The sequence below is a fragment of the Anas platyrhynchos genome, chromosome 1 (genome assembly GCF_047663525.1).
Source record: "Anas platyrhynchos isolate ZD024472 breed Pekin duck chromosome 1, IASCAAS_PekinDuck_T2T, whole genome shotgun sequence".
In the NCBI taxonomy this organism is placed as follows: domain Eukaryota; kingdom Metazoa; phylum Chordata; class Aves; order Anseriformes; family Anatidae; genus Anas; species Anas platyrhynchos.
The window spans coordinates 44,461,873-44,482,516 of record NC_092587.1 but is presented as its reverse complement, the minus strand read 5'-3'; the positions used below and the strand labels follow the sequence as shown (position 1 = coordinate 44,482,516).

At 37.1% G+C, this 20,644-nt stretch overlaps 1 protein-coding gene across 9 annotated transcripts in view; it reads left to right on the top strand.

Annotated features, from left to right (window-relative positions):
- CNOT4 (CCR4-NOT transcription complex subunit 4) overlaps positions 1–20,644 on the top strand; it is a 72,680-nt gene that overhangs the window by 32,841 nt on the left and 19,195 nt on the right. For 4 of the 9 annotated variants that reach the window (XM_027452734.3, XM_027452762.3, XM_038173082.2 and 1 more), the window contains exons 3-8: positions 7,197–7,394; positions 10,014–10,100; positions 10,610–10,711; positions 11,971–12,096; positions 15,068–15,201; positions 18,212–18,367. In XM_027452734.3, coding sequence (XP_027308535.1) covers positions 7,197–7,394; positions 10,014–10,100; positions 10,610–10,711; positions 11,971–12,096; positions 15,068–15,201; positions 18,212–18,367 — 803 coding nt within the window. The remainder of the gene's footprint in view (positions 1–7,196; positions 7,395–10,013; positions 10,101–10,609; positions 10,712–11,970; positions 12,097–15,067; positions 15,202–18,211; positions 18,368–20,644) is intronic. The other 5 variants (XM_027452772.3, XM_027452748.3, XM_027452775.3 and 2 more) reach the window with 3 other exon arrangements.

The window sequence follows — 20,644 nt, the reverse complement described above, 5'->3', positions numbered from 1 at the left end:
GCTGATGCTGGGAGAACTGCCAAAAGTAAAAAGTCCAGTGATTTGGGGTGCTCATGCATTGCCAGAGTCTTTTCAGGAAGGACAGTGAGGATTACAGCATCAGGGGTTTGCTGAGAGCCCAAGGTTCAGCTAAAGTAGCCGAGCTGTCTGAGGCAAGCTTATAAATCACCTGCTTGTTTTGTGGCACTGGAGCTCTTAATCCATTTTTCTGGACACTAAACATGTAAAAGTCTTGGAAAATATATCCAATGGTGTTAAATTTTAAAGTTTTTCAAAATCTAGGCTAAGTCTACTTGTCTAGTATTCTGGTCTTGTTGCCAAATGCTTAAAGGTAGTATGTTGAGAGTCACACTTAATTTCTCCCTATCTCTTGATTGATATCTGGCTGGTACTGTGGTTGACTACAAATATAAACTTCAACTTCACTAAGTTGCCCACTTTTCCGTCGAATTATTTTCCTTCTCCTTAGTGTTTTACTTAACCTTATTACTTCCTTATCATCAATGTTTAATATAAAATTATTTCTTGATATCTTCTCTTTAATTCTAACAATACTCCTTGATTGTAACTTTCTTGCCTGGCCTTCCTCTTTGTCTAATCACAGCTACTTATGTCAGCTCTTTCTCCTGTTACTTAATTGTGATCGTATCCTCAGTTTATGCCTTTGGCTTCCTGTCTCATGTTACAGCTCCCTTCTCAGACCCTGAGTAATCTTACTTGAGTTCACTATCTTCATTCACTGACACAGCTTTCTATAAGCACTTCCAGTCATTTTCTTGTTGTTCTTTTGGGCTTTGGCTACACTAGAGCTCTTGCTACTAACCTGTGTCTGGATGCCACTGCAAGCTTGAAGGCTATCCCACAGCAACATACATTTGTTAACAAATAGCACAAATTTGCTGCAGTATTTGAGCTGTATAATCTACAAGGAAGATCTACCTGTCATCGGCCAAATTGGTCTCCACAAACAATACCTGCTGTAGATGAGACATGCTGTTATAGTAGTTCTCATAGTACAAGCAAATTTCTACTCTGCTGGTACAAACATGAGATTTTTGGAATTTCCTTGTTTGTGTAAGTTCCTTCGTGTACCTGGATTTATTATGCTGCTCTTTGCCAACAACTGTTTCAGTCATCTCTGATCATTTACTATTGGAAGTTTGTGGAATATATTGGAAAAATCACAGAATCAGCATGGTATTCACTTCCTCTGGGTATCTGTGGATTCTCTGACATATGGATACAGCCACAGCTGAACTATGATGTGGAATAATTTGGCATGTGTTTGGATATGCAAATATTTTGCGGAGTTGGATACAATTTGCTCAGAAAAACTGTTCTGGGAGAAAAGCTGGAATGAGCACTACCTTCAGAAGGAAGCACATCACCAACTATTCCAGGAGAGCAAGGATTCTTCTTTCACAGTCAATGAGGATTATATTCTTGATACTTTCATTTGTGGATTGCAAGATGTTCTTAAGTAGAGCTGCTGCTATTTCACTGGATTGTAGAAGGTCTATGTAGAGGAGGCTGAGGAGTATGCTCCTTGTGGCACAAAGATATTGTGGTACCAAGACCCCACTGAGATCCTGGGAATAAACCATTTTGAGCTACCCCATTGATGGCAGCATCAAAGAAGTCTGAAGAAACCACTTTTTGAAGTGTGGAGTGTCTTCTGAACCAGGTATGTGACTTTGAGTGCAGTATGTTAGAATATTTCCTGTCTGTGTGTAGTAAGGTTTCTGGGGAAAAGATCTAAGTAGTATTCTAATTCATGTCAACTATGGTGTGCATCAGCTGTGATCACTTAATATGCTGAGGTGCAGAAAATAGCAAAGCAGTAAAATTCTGGCAAATACATTTATTGTAGGAAAGTTTATAGTAGGTACTGTGCTCTCAACAGGCACATCTTGTTTATAATGCATATGCTAATGCAGGATTCCTACTGCAAAATGGAATGTGAATATATGTATATGAAAGCAAGGTCTCATATTAAAGCATATGAGTATGTCATGCACAATTACTTAATAGAAAACTGCTCTTGGTGCCAAGGGTGGTGAGTGCAATTAAAGTTCTCAGATGGTTTGCTCCTGTATGAAGAAGAGCAGTGAAGTTTCTTATCTGGGGATTTTGGCTGAAAGATTTGGGGAAGACTTTTTGAAATGAGTCCATCATAAAATAATAGCTGTTCTCTCGAGTGCTGTCTGCTGTACATTTGATAGACCTTGATTGTGCCTTGTATATGTACTGTTATTTTCCTAAGCATCTCTAACTTGCTTCTAACTGAAAAGATGTTACCTTGCATTATTCTCTACCAAGGAGAAACTATTTCTACGTACTTGAAATGATATATAGCTTAACATATGCATGTGCAGACTATGCTCACATGGCAGCAGTCACTTGGGTTAGCATGCCCGAAATTTTCTCCTGTTAGTAATGGTAGTAGCCACACATTTGCTTCACATTGTGAGAGTGAAGGAGTAGAGTGACGCGAACTTGAATGTTGGATGGAAACTGGTATTTGTTAGTCTAAACATATTAAAAGCATTGCAAGCCTTATGTGGCTTTTGAAATGCTCACATATTGGTTTTGCTTATTTCATTAATGACAAAAAGTGGTTCCTTAAACAGAGCCGACCTGTTCAAGTTACCGATCCCCTTCAGAATTGTAGGTCTAGTCAATTGTAAGATGCTAAGCAAGCGTTCCTGTTCTTTCCAGTCAATTGGTTTCTTAACTGTGAGTGAAATAGTCACTAACTAGTCAAATTAAAATGAAAATATGCTGTTCTCAAAAGAGATTTCTGCAGCCAAAAGCAGGTTTACAGGTCAGCAGACTCACTGGTTTCACTTGTAAAGCCAGGGATTTTTTTGTGGTGATTTTGTCTTTAAAATATTCAGTGGCCTAGGTACTATTTTTGTATGAATAATGTCTATTATTTTAGTCATAGTGCTTTAATAGAGCATAGCACTCAGACCTTAATGTCAGTTGTTAACATTTTTAGATCTCCCAAATGGGATGGCTTCAAAAAAAAACCCAAACACTAACAAAAAAAAAAAAGAATAACTCCTTCACTTAAATCTCAGTTGCTCTGCCCTTCACCAAATAGTATAGTTTGATATTCTTGTAGCACGGCTTTGTCTTTTCTCCATTTCCTTGACTTAGTAAGCCTTTTTCCTACTACATTGTACTGAAGATAAAATAGTGAACTTATGACAAAAAACAAATGTTTTAAGCATGTTCATGCTTGTTTCTCCTACTCCTTTCTGTAGGAGCAGTCTTCAAATGTCAGTTGTTTCCTTCTGTGCTTTTAATCCCATAACTGAATAGTTTAGTGCAACAATTTGTATTTAGAAATTGCTAATTTTTATTGTAATAAATATCATGTATACTATGCATAAACCTTATTGACTTTCTCTGTATTTCTCATTTCAGAGCCTATTTGGTAGCAAGGAAACAACTGGGAAATGTTGGTACATCCATTGTGTGGAAGGAATGTGACCCCATCTGGGAATGACAAAAGCAAAGTGCTTGATTAAATCCCAGCTCAGCTCTCAACAATTGGGAAAATGTGGGGAAAAAGTCTGAAAGAAAACAAAACTTAAATTACAAGACAAGCTTAGTCAGGAAGACTAAGAATTCATCAAGGGCCATCTCTGATAAAAGACATGAGACTACAGAAGAGACATTTGAACTTTTTCTTGTAGGACTACCAGCAACTCACAGTTAGTGTAAACAAAGTCTGGTCACTTTCCGTGTTGGCAGATTGTGTTCAGGTGGCTTCCATGGGTTTTGCTGAAGAGGATTTGTATAACTGAAGTGGAGGGTGTCAGCTAAGTTTAGACAGCAGATCTGTGATGTCAACATCTCTTAATGTCTTGTATCTGAAGATACATAAATGCTGATAACATTTGATGTAGCTACTTGGATCTCAAATCCTCTACTAGCTAAGGAATTGGTCACAGTAAGCAACTATCATCTTTGCCTCTTGGCCACTGGGAACAGCTAGCCCCCTATTTTCCACCATACAAAACAGAATTAGATTCATGCTTGGTCAAGGTGTCTTTTTTTTTTAAAAAAAAAAAAGTTATGCCTAATGGCATGTACACTTCTGCGGCTGCAAGACCGGTGGTCTTCTCTTTGTTTTCTAGGGTTGGACGGAGTAAACAGCAGGCGAAATGATACTTCGAGATGCATTGATAGCCAATCCACCTTGCTTGGCTTTCACAGTCATTTTCCGCTATCCTTTGATACTTATATTCTGTCCATAGTTGAACTGTCACCTGAGTACATGAACTTGTGGGAAGCAGTCACTCTGAGGATTAAGTCATTTATTGGCCTATTCTATTTGTAAAATGGCTTTGTCCTTATTTGACACAGGATTTTTCCTGTCCTTATTTTGAATGAGAGTTTTAAGACTCAAATTTTCTTAGCACTGACAGCATTTGAGAAGATCATTCTATGCATATTTGCTTCCCTCCTTAAATGTACAGTATCCCTTAATCTCTCATCATGCTACACGTTAAGTATAGATAGGAGTATCTTCTATCACATCTTAGAACTGGGTTTCTGATTCAGTTTTGGGACTCAGAGGTGCATAGATTCATTTACAGGTCCTGAAAGTCATGATGCCCAACTATCCATATTCCATAGAACCATTAAATATGGCATAGGAGTGATAAGCATACATATGTAACATTTTGTGTATAATACAGCACTACAGTACCTAGTGAGAACTCCTGATTGCGTTGCTCAAGCGATTAGTGTTATCCATGGTAGCAAAGAAATGATGAAAATCCTCAATCAGGTGGTCTTGTACTACCTGCTGAGAAGACATTTTTGTTCCCTGATTCTTGAAGTTACTGCTGTTTAGCGCCTCCTGGTAGTTCTCATGCTCTTCTGTACAAATAGGGAGCAGTGTTTTTAGTATGGACAAATAAATATTCTGCTCAGGTTTATGCTTGAGCTATCCAGTATGATTGCAGACTTGTGTTCAGGACTTCTGTACAGCAATTTGCTAGTGGAAGGAACATGTTTCTCATTTGATAATACACTTTTAATGTAGCTATTCTTGGCAAGAAAGAAGCTGATCAACTTTGGCACTGCTTGCTGTAGTTTTCTCGAGTCTTTAGGGGCCTCACTGAACCTCCTGAAGACCATGAATTTTTCATTTCTTTCATAGTACCAGAGAGCAGCACACTTGAATGCCTTGCCTTGCATAGGATGAAATCTGGAGAAGTTCAGTCTGTGAAAGGCTGGTTTGTGGGGATCATACCACATTGCTTGGTGTAGGGCAAGCTACTTTAGTTTTGGAGCTATATCTACCCTGTACTAGTGCATTTGTTTTCTTCCCATTCTTACCTGAGCTCAGCTTGACCATCATAACTGAATTAGCTGTCTTTGTCAAGCAATGTGGAATTAATTATGTGTCTCTGAAGACCTTCTTGTATACATGTGTTGAAGCTCAAGATAATCATCAGCTATAGCTCATTTCAAATGACCTTACTAATGTGGATCCTTGTTCTTCAAATTATTGTTAAATGTTCATTAAGTGAAATCTGTATGAAGTATTGAGTGTTATTTGTGCATGACATAGCTTTCTGAGGAACAGCATAGTCCTAACTTGTTCTGAAAGGGCAACGTGAGTCCTTAGTGTGTGTTCATGCCAAGGTCTTAAGTGTGTACCTTTGGCTAACACTAGGTATCTTACAAGTTTAAATTGTTTTGTGATACTAAAAGCAGGTTCCAAGGAACTTAGTGCGTAACCTTGATACAGTCTGCTGAAGTTGACCACTGTCTTTTCAGAAGATATCTCAAGTATAGCGTAATGATGCTGGACTGAACTTAAACTGTAAAATAGACCTTGTTTTATTTGGAGATACACTCAGACCATCGGGTCTTAGAACTACTCAGTGGCTCATTCAGTAGCATTACACAAGTATGGGGAATACATGCTTTTAAACTAACCCTTATTTTCATCTGCTGTAGGTTTTCTCGGGTTGTTTAGTATGACATTTGTTATTCTCCTGTTAACAGAGAGAGAGGAGAGTCAGGAAAATTTAAGTACATTTTTGTTGGACATTGAAGCCTTTTTGTTATGGTAGTACAGGCAATGAACTTGGTGTAACATATTGATGAGCTTAAGTTCTTTACCTCAAGTCTTTACCTTAGCGCATATATCCTGTATTCTTGTTTTTAATTCATCTTCAATGCTTAGGAAAAATTCTTGGTTTTTTATATACTTTCTTCTGTGCTTAGCATTGCTGTGTACATGAAATATGAAATTTAACTTTTCAGTCTAAAAAACATGAGATGGATAAGGAATATGGAAGTACTTTGAGAAGCAATGTGGGACAGGAAACATTTCACTGTCGTCTGCAAGATGGGGCTAAAATAGTGCCTTTATACCACTAAGCACATAACCTGCACAAATAAAGCAGTCTTCCTGTGCCACAGACATTTTTCTTCCTGTTAGTTACTTTTGAGATCAAAATCTATAGTTGTCTGTTTCAGGAGTTATCTGTAGATGTATCTTTAGAGTTATCTATAGATAATTTAGAGGTTTAAAATGTACCTTTGTGCAGGGAAGACAACCTCAAGTTTCAAACTGACACACAAGCATGGCAGGAACACTTGCCATTAAATCAGTATGCAGTTAGCTGTGCTGAAACCTGTCTCTTTGCTAGGAGAAGTTAACCATGTAAAGACTGAGGCATGTAATGGTGTTACTGTAAATCTCGGTCACTGAAATTACAATTTTGTTTAGATTTCTTATCTCCTAGTCCTCATGTTTGTTTATACATTTAAGTATTCAAATCAGTATCAGACAAATATAATGCAAATATACAGGGCACTCTGTGTCACCCTACTTACTATGCCATGTTAGTGAAATCTTAACAGGATGTTTTGGCTGTCATGTTGCAGCTGCTTCTAGTGTTACTAGACTGAATAGGCAGCTCAGTTAGAATGCAGTTCTTGCTTATGTCAGTATTATACCCGTAAATTGGAGAATTCTATGGAAATTTGCAAGATGTTCCCTATTCTCTAAAGGTCTCAGTGTGCTACTTTTACAATATGGCTGGCCATAACAATTAGAATGGTATAACAGGAGAAATATATTCATGTGTTAAAATGTCTGGATTAATGATTTTCAAATGTTTGTTATATGTCTTGTTCTTAATTATATTTGTTATATCTAGCCATACCCAGAAGATCCAGCAGTGTACAAACCACTCTCCCAGGAAGAGCTGCAAAGGATAAAAAACGAAAAGAAACAGAAACAAAATGAGAGGAAACAGAAGATATCAGAGAATCGCAAACATTTGGCCAGTGTACGGGTTGTACAGAAGAACCTTGTCTTCGTGGTAGGGTTATCTCAGCGCCTAGCAGATCCAGAGGTGAGCACTTGACACTTGCAGATCTTGCTCTTAACTTACTGTCAGGAAACCACTGGAACATCCTTGTGCCTACCCTTGTCTGTCTGTAGTGGGTACTAAATGAAGCAGCTTTCAAAAGGTTCTGTGATACTGATGCTTTTCTTAAGAAAACTACTGAGCTTCCTACTCCAAAATAATTGTTTTTGAGAGTATGGATGCTTTATTTTTAAGGAAATTGTTCTTTGTTTTCATTAAAGAGCTTGATGTTGAGCTTAAAAGGAGTTTAACACTTTTAGTTACTCACTTTCCTGTGCTAGATCTGCTGGCACTACACAGCTGTGTCAGCGCAGCACTGCCTATTCTAAAATGGGAGCCAATTCAGACTATAAAGGACAAATATTTGTAGCACAAATCTGTAAGGACAGAAGAAAAAAGTCAACAGCTGAAGTATACCTAGGAAGGAGCACAAGAGTAATGTCACATGAAGAAAAAATTAGTAACAGAAGGACCCAGGAAAGAGTTGGCTTACTACTCTATTATTACAAAGAAGCTTTTCATTTGGGGAAATGTTTTTAACTGGCTTAAAAAACAGCATTTTTAATAATGCTTTATTCACTTCCATCATCCATCAGCTGCAGATGGCTAATGGAATTAGTGCTAATGAGTAAGAGTACCTTGAATTAGAATGTGGAAGGAATGTACTTACAAGATAAATAGATGTCTTCAAAAGTACTGTGCCAAGTTAAATTCACCTGATTGGACTAAGCTGTCTGGAGAAACCTCAGATATAAGTGACTGTTTCTGAGGACTTGCTGAGAGTGGGCCACATTTTGGTAGGCTGGAAAAGAACAAATGTAAAACACTGTTTTTAGTGGAGGGAAGTAGGATAGGAAGCAAAGAGAAAATCAGTTAAACTGATATGACCTAAAACACTACAATTTTGACAAGAATATAGCAGAAGGTTAACTGCAATAGCACAAAGCCAGGCCAGCATTGACAGTTGCTTGCCATTTGTTACTAAAAAATGTATTAAGTTGATTTGACCAGAGAGTGGATTTATAAAAGGAAATAATATACACAACTATTTTCTTAATCTCAGATTGTTTCACACTGGCTTTTTCACTTAATAAGTGGGAGGGTTGTATTAGGTTTTGTGGTGGTCTGTATTTTCACAGATATACCAAAGAATAACGGGTGTTTACTGAACACTGCATATAATACCCAGATATCTCTCTTTCAGGCTAGGTTTCTGTGAAATCAAGATAAGAGAAATTAAAAAAAAAAAAAAAAGGCTCAATATATTCAACCTGAGTTGAATATAACAGGCAAAGAACTTGTGTACAAATAAAGATTTGGAAGGGGAGACTGGCAGCTATTTAATGTTTCTGAAAATAGATTTGTGGATCGGGATCATAATGGAGTGTACAGGTGGATCCACTTCTGTTGACATGCTCTTGTGAAAATGTGACAGCCGTGCTGCCATACATTATCAGGTGTGCCATCTGTAAAGAACTTGAAGAAATCCTTCCCCCCTTAGGACTGCCAGTCTCCTCTGGAATGGTGCTAAAAGGTGGCATAGGGCCTTTCAGGAGCAATGTAAATCTGCTGAAGAACAGTCAGAAGAGACCAGTGAGAGTTTCTAGTTGAATGTACGATGTGCTTTGTACTTCTTCAGGACTTCAAGATAAAGCAGTATTAATCACGTTAAAGATGTTGATGCTTCCTGAAGAAGGGAAACAAGGTAGTTAGGTGAAGTTCTTGCATCAGTACAGTTTAACTGTATTATAAGATAAATCTGAAGATGTAGTTGGGGAAACAAATGGTCCTTTCTTCCTCTCAGCTTATGTAGGCTCAGTCTGAGTAGTCACTTCTTCCCATCACAGAGAAAGAAAAAGAAAGGCTTTTGGTAGCAGTTTCTCAGATATTGCCAATTCCATTGGCACACAGGTAACCATTATTCAACAAAGTTACTTAGTATGCTAAAGATGTTTCTGCTTTGCATAGGATCCTCAAATAGTTATTACTTAACTGATGCAGTGAAAGGCAGGACAGGATTTTTTTTTCCTTCTGGTGTGTAATATTCAGTCATGTTTCAGCACAATGTTTCTGCAACATCTTTTCTTGCCCCATATGAAGTGTCATAGTGTTTTCCTATACATAGCCTTAAGTTTTTTGAAAGATGTAGACTCTCTCAAGTTAGTTAATTGTACTCTGCTTCTCTTGGTGTGGAACAAGTGAATCAGAATTCAGCTTTTTTTCTTTTTCTGGCAGTTAATACATCTGAAAGTTTTAAGGTGGTTATTTTAAAATCGGAATTCGTGTGATTCTGAATTTTTCCTGTTTCATGTTGAATGGGATATATATTGCCAGAGCTGGGTTTGGGTAATTTGGACACCAAAAATAAAAATAAAACACCAGGTTGAATATCCTTCATTTAAATTCTTGAGTGCAGTGGCAAAGCACTTTGTCTTGCAAGTAACTGCATTTCTTACTGGAAAAGAAATCTACATCTGTTTGTCTTATTTGTAGGAAAGATGTGGGTTTCATTAAGTACACAGACAAATGATAAGAACAATCCCATACGAATTGCAGTTAACTTTCCAATATACTTCTATAACTTTCTTTTTTTTCTTTTTGTAGGTTTTGAAACGACCAGAATATTTTGGGAAGTTTGGTAAAATACATAAAGTTGTCATTAATAACAGCACATCATATGCAGGCTCACAGGTAAGGCTGCAGAAGCTCTTGTGACTTCGATTCCTAGAGAGAAAAATACATGTTTGTCCTGTGAATCCGTGGAACTATTCTTGTTTAAAGAGTAGGTTAAAGTACTACAAAGAAAATATATAATATTGCAAAAACAAAATTATTGTACTAGCTGAGGCATTGTCCAAACAGTTTCAAGTTTCACTTGGAAGATGCAGAGCAAGTAGAAAGATTAAAAATTAGTACACAGGATGAGAATCTTCAAAGCAGCAGAAACATGGCATTTTTTCATTATTCTGCATTTCACGGACAAAACACCAGTAATTATTTTCAGAACCTTAAGGGGTATTTTGATGCATTTGTTCTTTTCCTTATTCGTCATGCATCAAATCTAAATTCTCATGAATTGTTTTTGTCTACTTTCAAAAACGTCTGGCCTTGAATATACCAATTTCTGAAGTGAGGTACTATAAAAGCAACTTAATGCTCAGGTCTGTCTGGAAAAAAAAAATGGCATGTTTTCTTTCTAGGGTCCAAGTGCCAGTGCATATGTAACCTACATCCGGTCAGAAGATGCTCTCAGAGCCATACAGTGCGTCAATAATGTGGTGGTAGACGGCAGAACACTCAAGGTGGTAATGCTTTTACATTTTCTTATATATGTGCTAGGATACTGATATCAGTGCATACTGTGAAATTTTATTTGTATAGATGAGCTTATGTTCCTGAATAAAAATATCCAGTTTAGTGGGCTACTGATTTTTGTATCTGTTTTCTTACCATTAATCACAGCATGGAAGTTTAGTGAGCTTCCAGCATGCGATGCTTGAGGGTTGGCAGGTAGATTCAGAGCAGAAGTTTGAGACATATGTACCACTTCCCCTTTCTCACTGTGGCTTTTTTCGGTAAAACTTAAAAAGATTGTCTAAAAACCTGATTATTTTCTTCTACAGAGCATTTCTGTAGTCCAAATCCATGAAGTAATATTAGAGAGGAGTGTACCTCTGCAGTAGTCTTTGTGATAGTGTTTGAGCTTTTCCTTTCTCATCCTCAAAATTTCTATCAAGTTAATGTCCTTTTTCCAAAATGTTTGTGTAGTAGTAAACCTGCCTTTATCTCAAGCATTCTGTTTCCATTCAAAAGGGGGTGGGGTGTCTTGGGAGGAAAGAATATCCCAAAAGTCAAGCCTAGGTTTACTATATAAGCCTAAAGCTTACTGTGTCATGAAATCTACACTTGTCTGACTTCACTTGCTTTTTAGTTTTTTGTTTTGTTTTTAAATATGCTTCACTTCATTGATTAGACTTGTTTGTTTTTCTCCTAACAGACTTGTACTTCATTTGCTCTATAATGTATGTAAAATCAATGGGATGTGATGGTCTGTGCTCAGCCATCTTAAAATTCGTGCTGTGATGTCATATGATTTTAAGTATTTTTTTTAAAAAGCCTCTCAGAAGCTCTGTAGGAAATATTTCTTTTTTTCTTGGTGTCTATATAAACATTTATAGGGGCAACAGAAAATTGGTTAATATTCATTTCCTGACCCTATTACAGAATATTAACCAGTTGAATGTAATACAGACTTATAACTACTTTATTCATTATTTGCATTCGTAATCATAAGGAGCCAAATATTTACTGAGGCTCTTATTTTGGTGTTTGTTTAGATTAGGTGAAAATAGAAGTATGTTCTAATTATCTAATGCTTAAGCATATGGATTTCTTACGGATAAACTTTAGTCCATCTGAATCAAAAATGCATTATGATAGAACTCCAAATCTTGATGGAATACTTTTTTGTAAATATAGCAGTTTTTTCTCCTCCTATTGTAAATGACAGCCTTACCTTCTGGTACTTAATTTAGCTAATGAATCTTTTCTTTTTCTTCAGGCATCATTAGGTACAACAAAATACTGCAGTTATTTTCTAAAAAATATGCAGTGTCCAAAACCAGACTGTATGTATCTACATGAGCTGGGAGATGAAGCAGCCAGTTTCACAAAAGAAGAAATGCAGGTAAATAATGATTGTGAAACACATGAAATAAGGCATATATGTATTATCTTGTGTATAATTTAGTCCTTTATTTATATAACATAGTCTTCTGCAGAATGTTATTGCACAATTGATTTTTGAGTTAGAAAAGGTGCTTAGGTACTTCACCAGTTAGGTATTGAAAGCGAGCAGTTAGCTAAATTTTTAGTTGTGCATTGCCTTGAAAGGGTCTAAATGTTGCTAAGACAAAAACACAAACTCTTAATCAAGAATTCATGTAAACTTGAGTTAACTACTTGCCTTTTCTTCATACCAGTATGGGGTAATGTTATTTTAGATCTCTGTAAAAGAGGTCAAGGCTTTCTGGTAGGTTTTGTGTATGTGGTCAGTTATCATGGCTTAAGTATCGTATTGTGACTCAACCATGCTATCTGAATTCTGATACATCTGTTAGCTTGTGAAGGGTATAGAAAACATTTGAAAATATAATATTGAAGGTAACTATAATAGCCCATAAATAATGATGAAGTTTTTATGTGGCAATTTTAACAGCAAAATAATTATCTGGAGTAGGGAAGCAAGTAAATGCTTTAATTCCTCTATAGTGGTGCATTATGAAGTCTTTAGAATTTGTCCCTCTACACAAGGTATGATAAGGCTTTTAAACTCAACCTTATGTATGCCTGCCTTGCATCCGTATTACAGTTTTTGCATGTGGTCTCACCATGGAGGGAGGTGGTCCACACCATAGCACAAATGTGCTATGTGCTAGCACAAATGTTGTACGAGCAGATTTTATTTCATGTGCTGGTCTGATTTGAGGCAGGGAAAGAAGAATGTCTATCTAAGCATTTTTTTCACAAAGTAGAAGTTACTTTTGAGAATTTCCGTTATTTTTCTGAAATTAAAGAAAATACCCTGCTGGTTTAGATGAGTAGTCCCTGCAGTTTATATATCGTCTCTGATGATGAGATTAAGTAAAAAATCAAGGAGACCTTGCAAACCAGGCTACTTCTGTATTCTACCCTACTACTACTTCCTACTACTTCTCTGTATATCTACCACCACTTACATGTCAATAGACGGGAGCATACCCTCAGAAATGTATAGGCTTTCTAGTTTCTTAGGGTTGTCAGTCATTAATTTAGTTAAACGATTTTGAACCTACTGATACCATCAAGTCTACAGCCTTTTGTGGCAGCAAGTCCCAGAATTTCACCATTGTCTAAAGCACTTCCTTTTGCTTGTGTTAAACTGATTACTATTTAGTTTTGTCAAGTGTCCCCTAGCTTTTGTCAAGTGTCCCCTTTGCAGTTCTTGCTAAAAGCATAACCCTTATTTATGTTAGTTATTGCTTTTGTGGTGTTGTAGAATTTGATTTTACCTTTCTCAGCCTTCTACCCAAATTGCAGACTTTCTGGTGGTTTAAACTTCTATAAATCAGTTTCTTCCTTTCTGTGATAACTTCTGTTGTCCTTCTCTGTACCTCTGCCCTTCTTAGGACACAGAGACCAGACACATCATATTCATGATGCAGGGGCAGCAAAGCTTAATATAGTAGTCATCAATGATAATCCCTTTAAGTGCCCTCCCTAATAATGCTCAGCACATTTTAGGGTTTGGTTGTCAGTGCATAACAAGTTAGTGGTTTCAGAGATATGTTGGCAATGACTTGAGTATCTCTTCCTTCAGTTCTAACAGCCAGTTCAGAGGTCAAGAGGGTGTCAGTATAGGTTAACTTTATATAGTACAGATGTTAAAAGGTTAACTTTCCCTAGGCGTGTTACCTGACCTGTTTCTGTGGTGAAGCTTCTTTGCTAGCTTTTTGCATGTTTGCTGGGGGCTGTGGGTTTCCTTTGGAGTTCATCGTTATCAGCATGGTAGTTTACCGCCCAAAAGAGATTGGTATCATCAGCAAAGAATTTGCTGTTCACTCCTTTGTCATCCTGACTGATGACATTACATAAAACTGATGCCAGTCATCAGTTCTCATAGCTTGCTTCTGAGTCCAGTTATCAGTCTTATGTCTTTTTCGTCTTTCTGTCTTTGAACTGTGTAAGAACTGTTTCTTTATCCCAGGGCAAATTTGTAAATAACCTTTTGGAGTGAAATCTTAAAGGATTATTTGAAAATCTCATGGTTTCTCTTTATTGGTGCTTATTGACACCATCATGAAACTCCAGTGAAGTAGGATTACCCTTTATAGATGACTAATCTATAGTCACGTTGACTCATTGTCAACAGACTGTTCATCCATGTACTTGTATCTTTCTTCATTACTTTTTTTTTTAAGATGGAATTTGTCATCTGACGAGGGATGGAGGTTGAACTCAGCAGCCTGTTCACAGGATCTCCTGTACACCCCTTTTTGTTGAAGTCAGTTATATTGGCAGTCTGTCAGTCCTCTGGTGCAGCTGCCAGTTAAAAGTGATAGGCTTACATACCTTGGTCAGCAATTTGTTTTTGCACATGATCTTTGCTACTTAGGTGAATGTTCCTTTCTTGTTCCTTGTTACACTACTAAATTTTTATTTCATTTCATATTGCTTTCTTGGCAATCATTGAAAAGTGCGTTGCATTTTTAGTGCATGATCCAGCTGAGCTTGAAGTAATGAAAAGCCAAGGAAGCTGGAGATTCAGTGAATTTACATGTACATTCCTTCTCATTAAATGGATATTGTCTGTCCAGTGTCATGGATATTTTGATTCTCTATTAGAAAATGTCAATGGATAAACTTCTAAGTTCCACAGTTGTTAACAGAGTTCAGTGTTGTGACAAACTGAAAACTGGTACAACTCCAGGAAGTCTCTAAAGGTGAAGTTGGGAATTTAGATGAGACAGGTTGGAGATTCTAGTCTTTGCTTCTGCATTAATTTGTTAGGAGTTTGTCAGGAGTTCACCTCCTAAGCTGGTACAGATCAATTACTAAAGTTCAGGATTATTTACAAACGTATAAAACTAGTGTCAATTTATCGTGTGTCTCTCTTGTAGGCGGGTAAGCACCAAGAATATGAACAGAAACTACTGCAAGAATTATACAAATTAAACCCCAACTTTCTTCAGTTATCTACGGGTACAGTTGACAAGAACAAGAACAAAGTGACAGCACTGCAGAGGTACGATGCGTAAGTACTGATGCTGGACTACCTAGCAATGCTTTCTTTCTAATTATTCCACAGAAAACATGCTTGTTCCTGTTACTTCCCTTAAGTTGCCCACTCTTTTTGGTGTGTGTTATGGGAAAAACTTGAATATTGTTTATTCCTGTGAAGTTACAGGTATTCACACTACTTTGCTCTAATACTGAGTCTTACTTGGTTTAAAAAAATACCTGCTATGTGAATTTTGGATCACTTGTATTCTTAAAGAACTTTAATTTCATATTTGCACAAGTACATATGGTAATGATTATTAAAGAACAGATGTTAACTTTTTGGGATGGAGATGAATGCAGTCTACTCACAACTGAGTATAAGACACCTTATTGCGTTGATGCATGTTTCTTATTGTGCCTTCATATCATGACTTGGAGTGCAGTTCTTGTATTTGGTGTAAAGACCTTGGAAACTGAAGCAGAAATGATCGCTTTCTTTGATTAAGAATTCACAAGATGTGAATAAAAGACTCCTTGCATTCACCTAGTAAACTTCAATAATTTATTTTCACTGTTTTAATTGTGGATAGCACTATTGTTTGTTATAATAATATTCTGTTGAAGTAGTTCCTTTTCAGTAAGTTATGAAAAGATTTCTGTCCATATGAGTACAATCATACGAACATGAATGAAAGCCTAAGGTTATCAGTCCTCATATAACTTACCTACTCGAATCTTATATTTAAGATACATAAAAACTGTTAGTAAATTCCTTCATTTTTTCTATAGTAGTCTCATTAGTAATTATGAATTGGAGCTTGGCCAGTCTGTGGTTTAGCACTAAGGCCGGTCTAATGTTTTAGCACTTGTGGGAAAAAATGGCATGTTCCTCTAAAGGCAGGAAGTAGTCAGCCTGGAGCTGATTTCTCTTATCACCTCAGTACCATCATTACAATGCAATCTGTTCTTTGCTGACGGCTGGGCACCATCTTGTGGGTTGTAGCATGCATTTCTTCTTACCACTAGGATTTTTGAGATGTTTCTATGAGTCCTGTCTCATCAGTACAAAATGTAGCTTGTGAGCTGGTGAATGTTTCATTCTCCTTCACAACTTCCTACCCAGTTAGGTTCTTGTTTTTCCTGATTCGTTGATGTGATATTAGGTCTGGCAGTTTGTCAGAGGCTCTGACAACTCTGTGGTCATTCTATCGTTTGTGGTGCAAGATTTGTTTCACTTTAGAACAGAGCAGTAGCTGGGTTCTAAATAGTAAACGTTTAATTACAAATACCCAGTAGTAGGGAAGTTTCTTCAGTGCTGCATAAATGCTTTTTCACAACTGTGATCTAACTTGAAAGGTCCTACTGGCAAAACTTATTTCTTGCTGCAGAGGGCAAATGTTAAAATTCTCCAGTGCAACTTTGTGTACATGGGTGTTCATCTTTTGCTGTGTCACCTAACAGTAACAACGACTGCATTTTACTGGAGTCCACATTCAAAACCTCTTTTTTTTTTTTTCTACTGTCTTTTTCCTGAAGAACCAAAATGAAGGCTTTGCTATGCTGGAAGTAGAAACACTTGTTAGGCACCTGCTGGTCTGCTTGAGGACAGGACTTTAGATGCATACAGCTTTGAACTTCTAAGTAAAAAATAAATAAAGCAGGTTTTCTTTACCTTTCATTTTGGGTATAAAACTGATTTTAACTGACATTTCAAAATTAATTTTAGTATAGAAGTGACTTTATGTTGCAGTGGACGTAAGTGTATTTTAAATTTGTTAGTGGATTAAAAGTCTCGTTACTTGGCTCCCTCTTGCAAGGGGGAGAATCACAGTTGATAACAGGATATGTCTTCATTACTCACTATCTGATCGACTCATCTCTAGTTCAAATGTGTACAAAGCGAGGATGAGATCTGTAAATCAGTCAGGGTTTTCATCTCTCTGCCTGTAGTGTAGTATGTGAGAATAACAAATCTTACGATACTAACTGATATTTGAGGGTAGCTAGTAATATCAATTTTATATGGAGTATAAAACAGCTACGGGAGCTTCCACATTTTGACTTAAAATGTAGAGAACATGTTGGATCACATAGTAATAATGAAAGGGGCAGCAAGAGTAACATGTATTTAAAAAAAAAAAAAAAAAAGACTCCTGGAAGCTTAGTCCTTAAGAATACAGCGCTTGGACAATAGCACCCAAACACTAAAAGTAGCATCCTAACTGAAGCAAATGAAAAGCTGAAAGCAATAGAAAGAGCTAGAGAAAGTGAAGACGTATCTTTTGTATCAAGTTTTTAGCTTAAAGTGTTATTGGATGGTAATGTTATTTGAATGCATTTGGTTGCAGATATTTCAGCTCACTTCAGTTTGTATAAAACATAACTATTTTCAGTGATAACTTTGGCTTCAAGTCTTCTTTTGAACTTTTTTCCAGATGGAATGTTGTCTCTGAAATGAAATGAAGTCTTTTAAAAGGGATGTAATTACGGCTTAAAACTGGAAACGAAATGAGCAGTAACTTGAATGAACAATGCATTCATCTGACTGGTCTCATGGTCTGCTAATAACACCATGGACTCTTATGCAGAAATAAAGCCTCATCAGGGCCAGGCTTGTTAGGTCCTGGAATATAGATATTTTTTTAAAGTGTAAATCATTAGCTAAACCACCTTTAAAAATACCTAGGGGATAAAGCCAGTAATTCTAAATGAGGTGTGTGTAGGCCTAGATACTTGAAGCTGTCAATGGATTTTTTTTTTTCCCCCCGAGCGGACATGTTTGGACTTCAGCATTGGCATTGCAGCTCAATCTATTCAATGAAGAAAATGGAGAGCTCTGCCCAGTTTTTCTCCTCTCCCTACCTCCCAATTCTTTTTTTTTTTGAAATCATCGCCACTTAAAATCTGAGAAACACTATCCAGATAAATCTATTCTTATGGATTGTCTGGCACAAGGATTCATTTTCTCAGTGCTTACAATTTTTAAAACACTTTCTTCATAACTTGAACTCTTCTTTTTTTTTACTCTTGCCTTTTTCCAGACCGAACAGTAATAACAAAGATGCCTGGCCATCATTACAGAGTTCAAGTAAATCAGCCAACGGCTTAACAATGGAACACAGGAAAACGCCTCCTATATTAGAAAATGGCACAGACCCAGAACACATGACTCCAGATGGTGCAGACTCAGATTTCGGGTAATTGTGCTGCCTTTTATACTTCAGATAGCGTACTTTCTCTCTCACTGACTGGTGTGGAGGGAATGATTGTCCAGTCTCTCTGGTTGGAGAGCTGGATTGAAATCCTGATCAGGTCACAGAAAGCCAAGCTTAGCCCAGCCCACGTCAAAAAGACTGGTTGACAGGCTGCAGGAGAACCCTAACTTTAAAGCAGTGATGGTACAGGTAGGGGCCAAGAGAAACTGCATAATCAGGCATCAGCAGATTGTATTAGCTGCCTGCAAAGGGCCATGGTCCCAGCCAATGCCAAGCCATTTGTTTCTGTAAAAAAGCTTCCACACAAGTAACGTGCCAGTGGCTATATATCAGGAGACATCACTTGGAAGAGCTTCAAGAGAAGGAACCTGAATGTTAGGGCTGAGTATCTGTCATCTTTTCACTGTGGTGTGTTCCAAAAACACAACTGCAGAGGTAAGGATTCCCTGATTATTGCTCAGCAATAGGAATTGAACACAGCAGATTCAATTCCTCTTCTTTGTGCAGAGGATGTAATTCATCTACTTGCAGTAACTTCTTTATTGTTAACCAATCTTATTTTCTTCTTTTGGTAACTCCCTTGAATAGAACTGTTGTTTTCTGCACGAGCATTACCTGCATTTACTTACAGCAGTCTGCAGTCACACTGTTACTGTTTTGATTGGACCACCTTGCATCATACTGGTTTGGGCCCATTCAGAGGTCAGATGAGAAAATAACAAGGTGAACATTAATATTTCAAGAGGTGGTGTTGCTGATTAGAGACCTAATGCATTAACACTGAGTGCTGCTGAAAATGGTACCTTATTTTAGTAGCAGTTTGTCTGAGGTATGGACAGAGATCCTACAGTTGCACCTCAGTAGTGACATGCAGCTTCCTCCTCATCTTTTTTGAAAAGAATGTGCTATATATAGGTAAATGTTGTGACTAATGGATAATGAATCTTATTCTTGAGGGCTTAAAGCATATCTTAGAATTACAGGCTGCTTAAGCAGGTTCAAGTACAATACACATTATCCTTCAGTGTTTAGGCCATCATTAGAAGTTGTCTGTTGCATAGGTTTAGGCTGCAGTGTTGTGACTTTCTGTCAAAGGCTTTGAGAGAGAAACAAACTTGGAACATCAGCTCTACAATCAGGATGATTTAATGAAGTGTCTACAGCAAATTCTTATGCTGTTGGTATTCAGAAATTACTGACATAAGGAAGTTTCTTCCAAGTGGAAGAACTTTCTCCGTGCTGTTCAACCGCTTATAAATAAATCTTCACTGGACTAATACTTGTTTGCAAAATTAATCTTCTGATTTTTCTTCTGTAGTCATGAATACTTGACCTTCAGTTAGCTTTATGAATTACCAATGTAGCATTCTTTTGCCCCAGAATTGTTTTTGTTAATGGGTAACACTTAAACACTTCCTTCACAATGAAGAAGGATGTATTTTGCTGGGTTTAGATAGTCATCCAGAGAACAAATACTGGAGGAATTGAATTTTGGACCTTGCTACATGGCTCTATGCAATATCGCACTTTGTTTTCAAACAGCCCTTGCTACTGCAACTTGTATCTACAATCTGAAGTCTTTGACTAGTTAAAACATATTATTTTGCACTAACAGATTGGGCCTGTAATTTGAATTGTATCACGTTCATGTTCTTCAGGTCCTTGTCTGTAGGACCAGTGTTCTAGGCTGTGTAGTTGGATGCTTGTGCATCTCTTATGGTAGATAAAAATGAAAATATCTTTAAGTTGCAAAGCCATTAGCCTGGTATTTAGTATAACTAAGGCTGTTCACAAGTGCCTGTCAAATCTTCAATCCCAAGGTATGCCATTTTTAGCTGAGTCATGTTAATTCCCAGTGAATAGCTTTCTTAGGTGGTTTTCTGCTGTACCTTATCTTCAGTTCTCTTTATTGGCAGTTCTTTGTATTGTCTCTTCCTTCTTTTTCCCTTCTATCATCGCAAAGCTGTTTTCTCATTTTTTCACCTTGGAACTAATTTCTGCTAGTTAAAACTTTGAGGCTGATGGAAAGCTTGACTTGCCACCAGGATTAAGTATTTAATTTATTTTCCTATCTCTCCCTAAACTTATTTAGGACTCATGTGGGAACTGACACCATAGGTGTTTAGAAAACCCAACTTTCTCTCCAGTAATAAAATAGATGGAACGGACAACAAATGTATACTGCTATAGTAAGAGTCCTGGTTTTTGATTGGCTAAGAGTTATTCTGAAGATACTTAAAATTTTCCTTTTGTTCCACA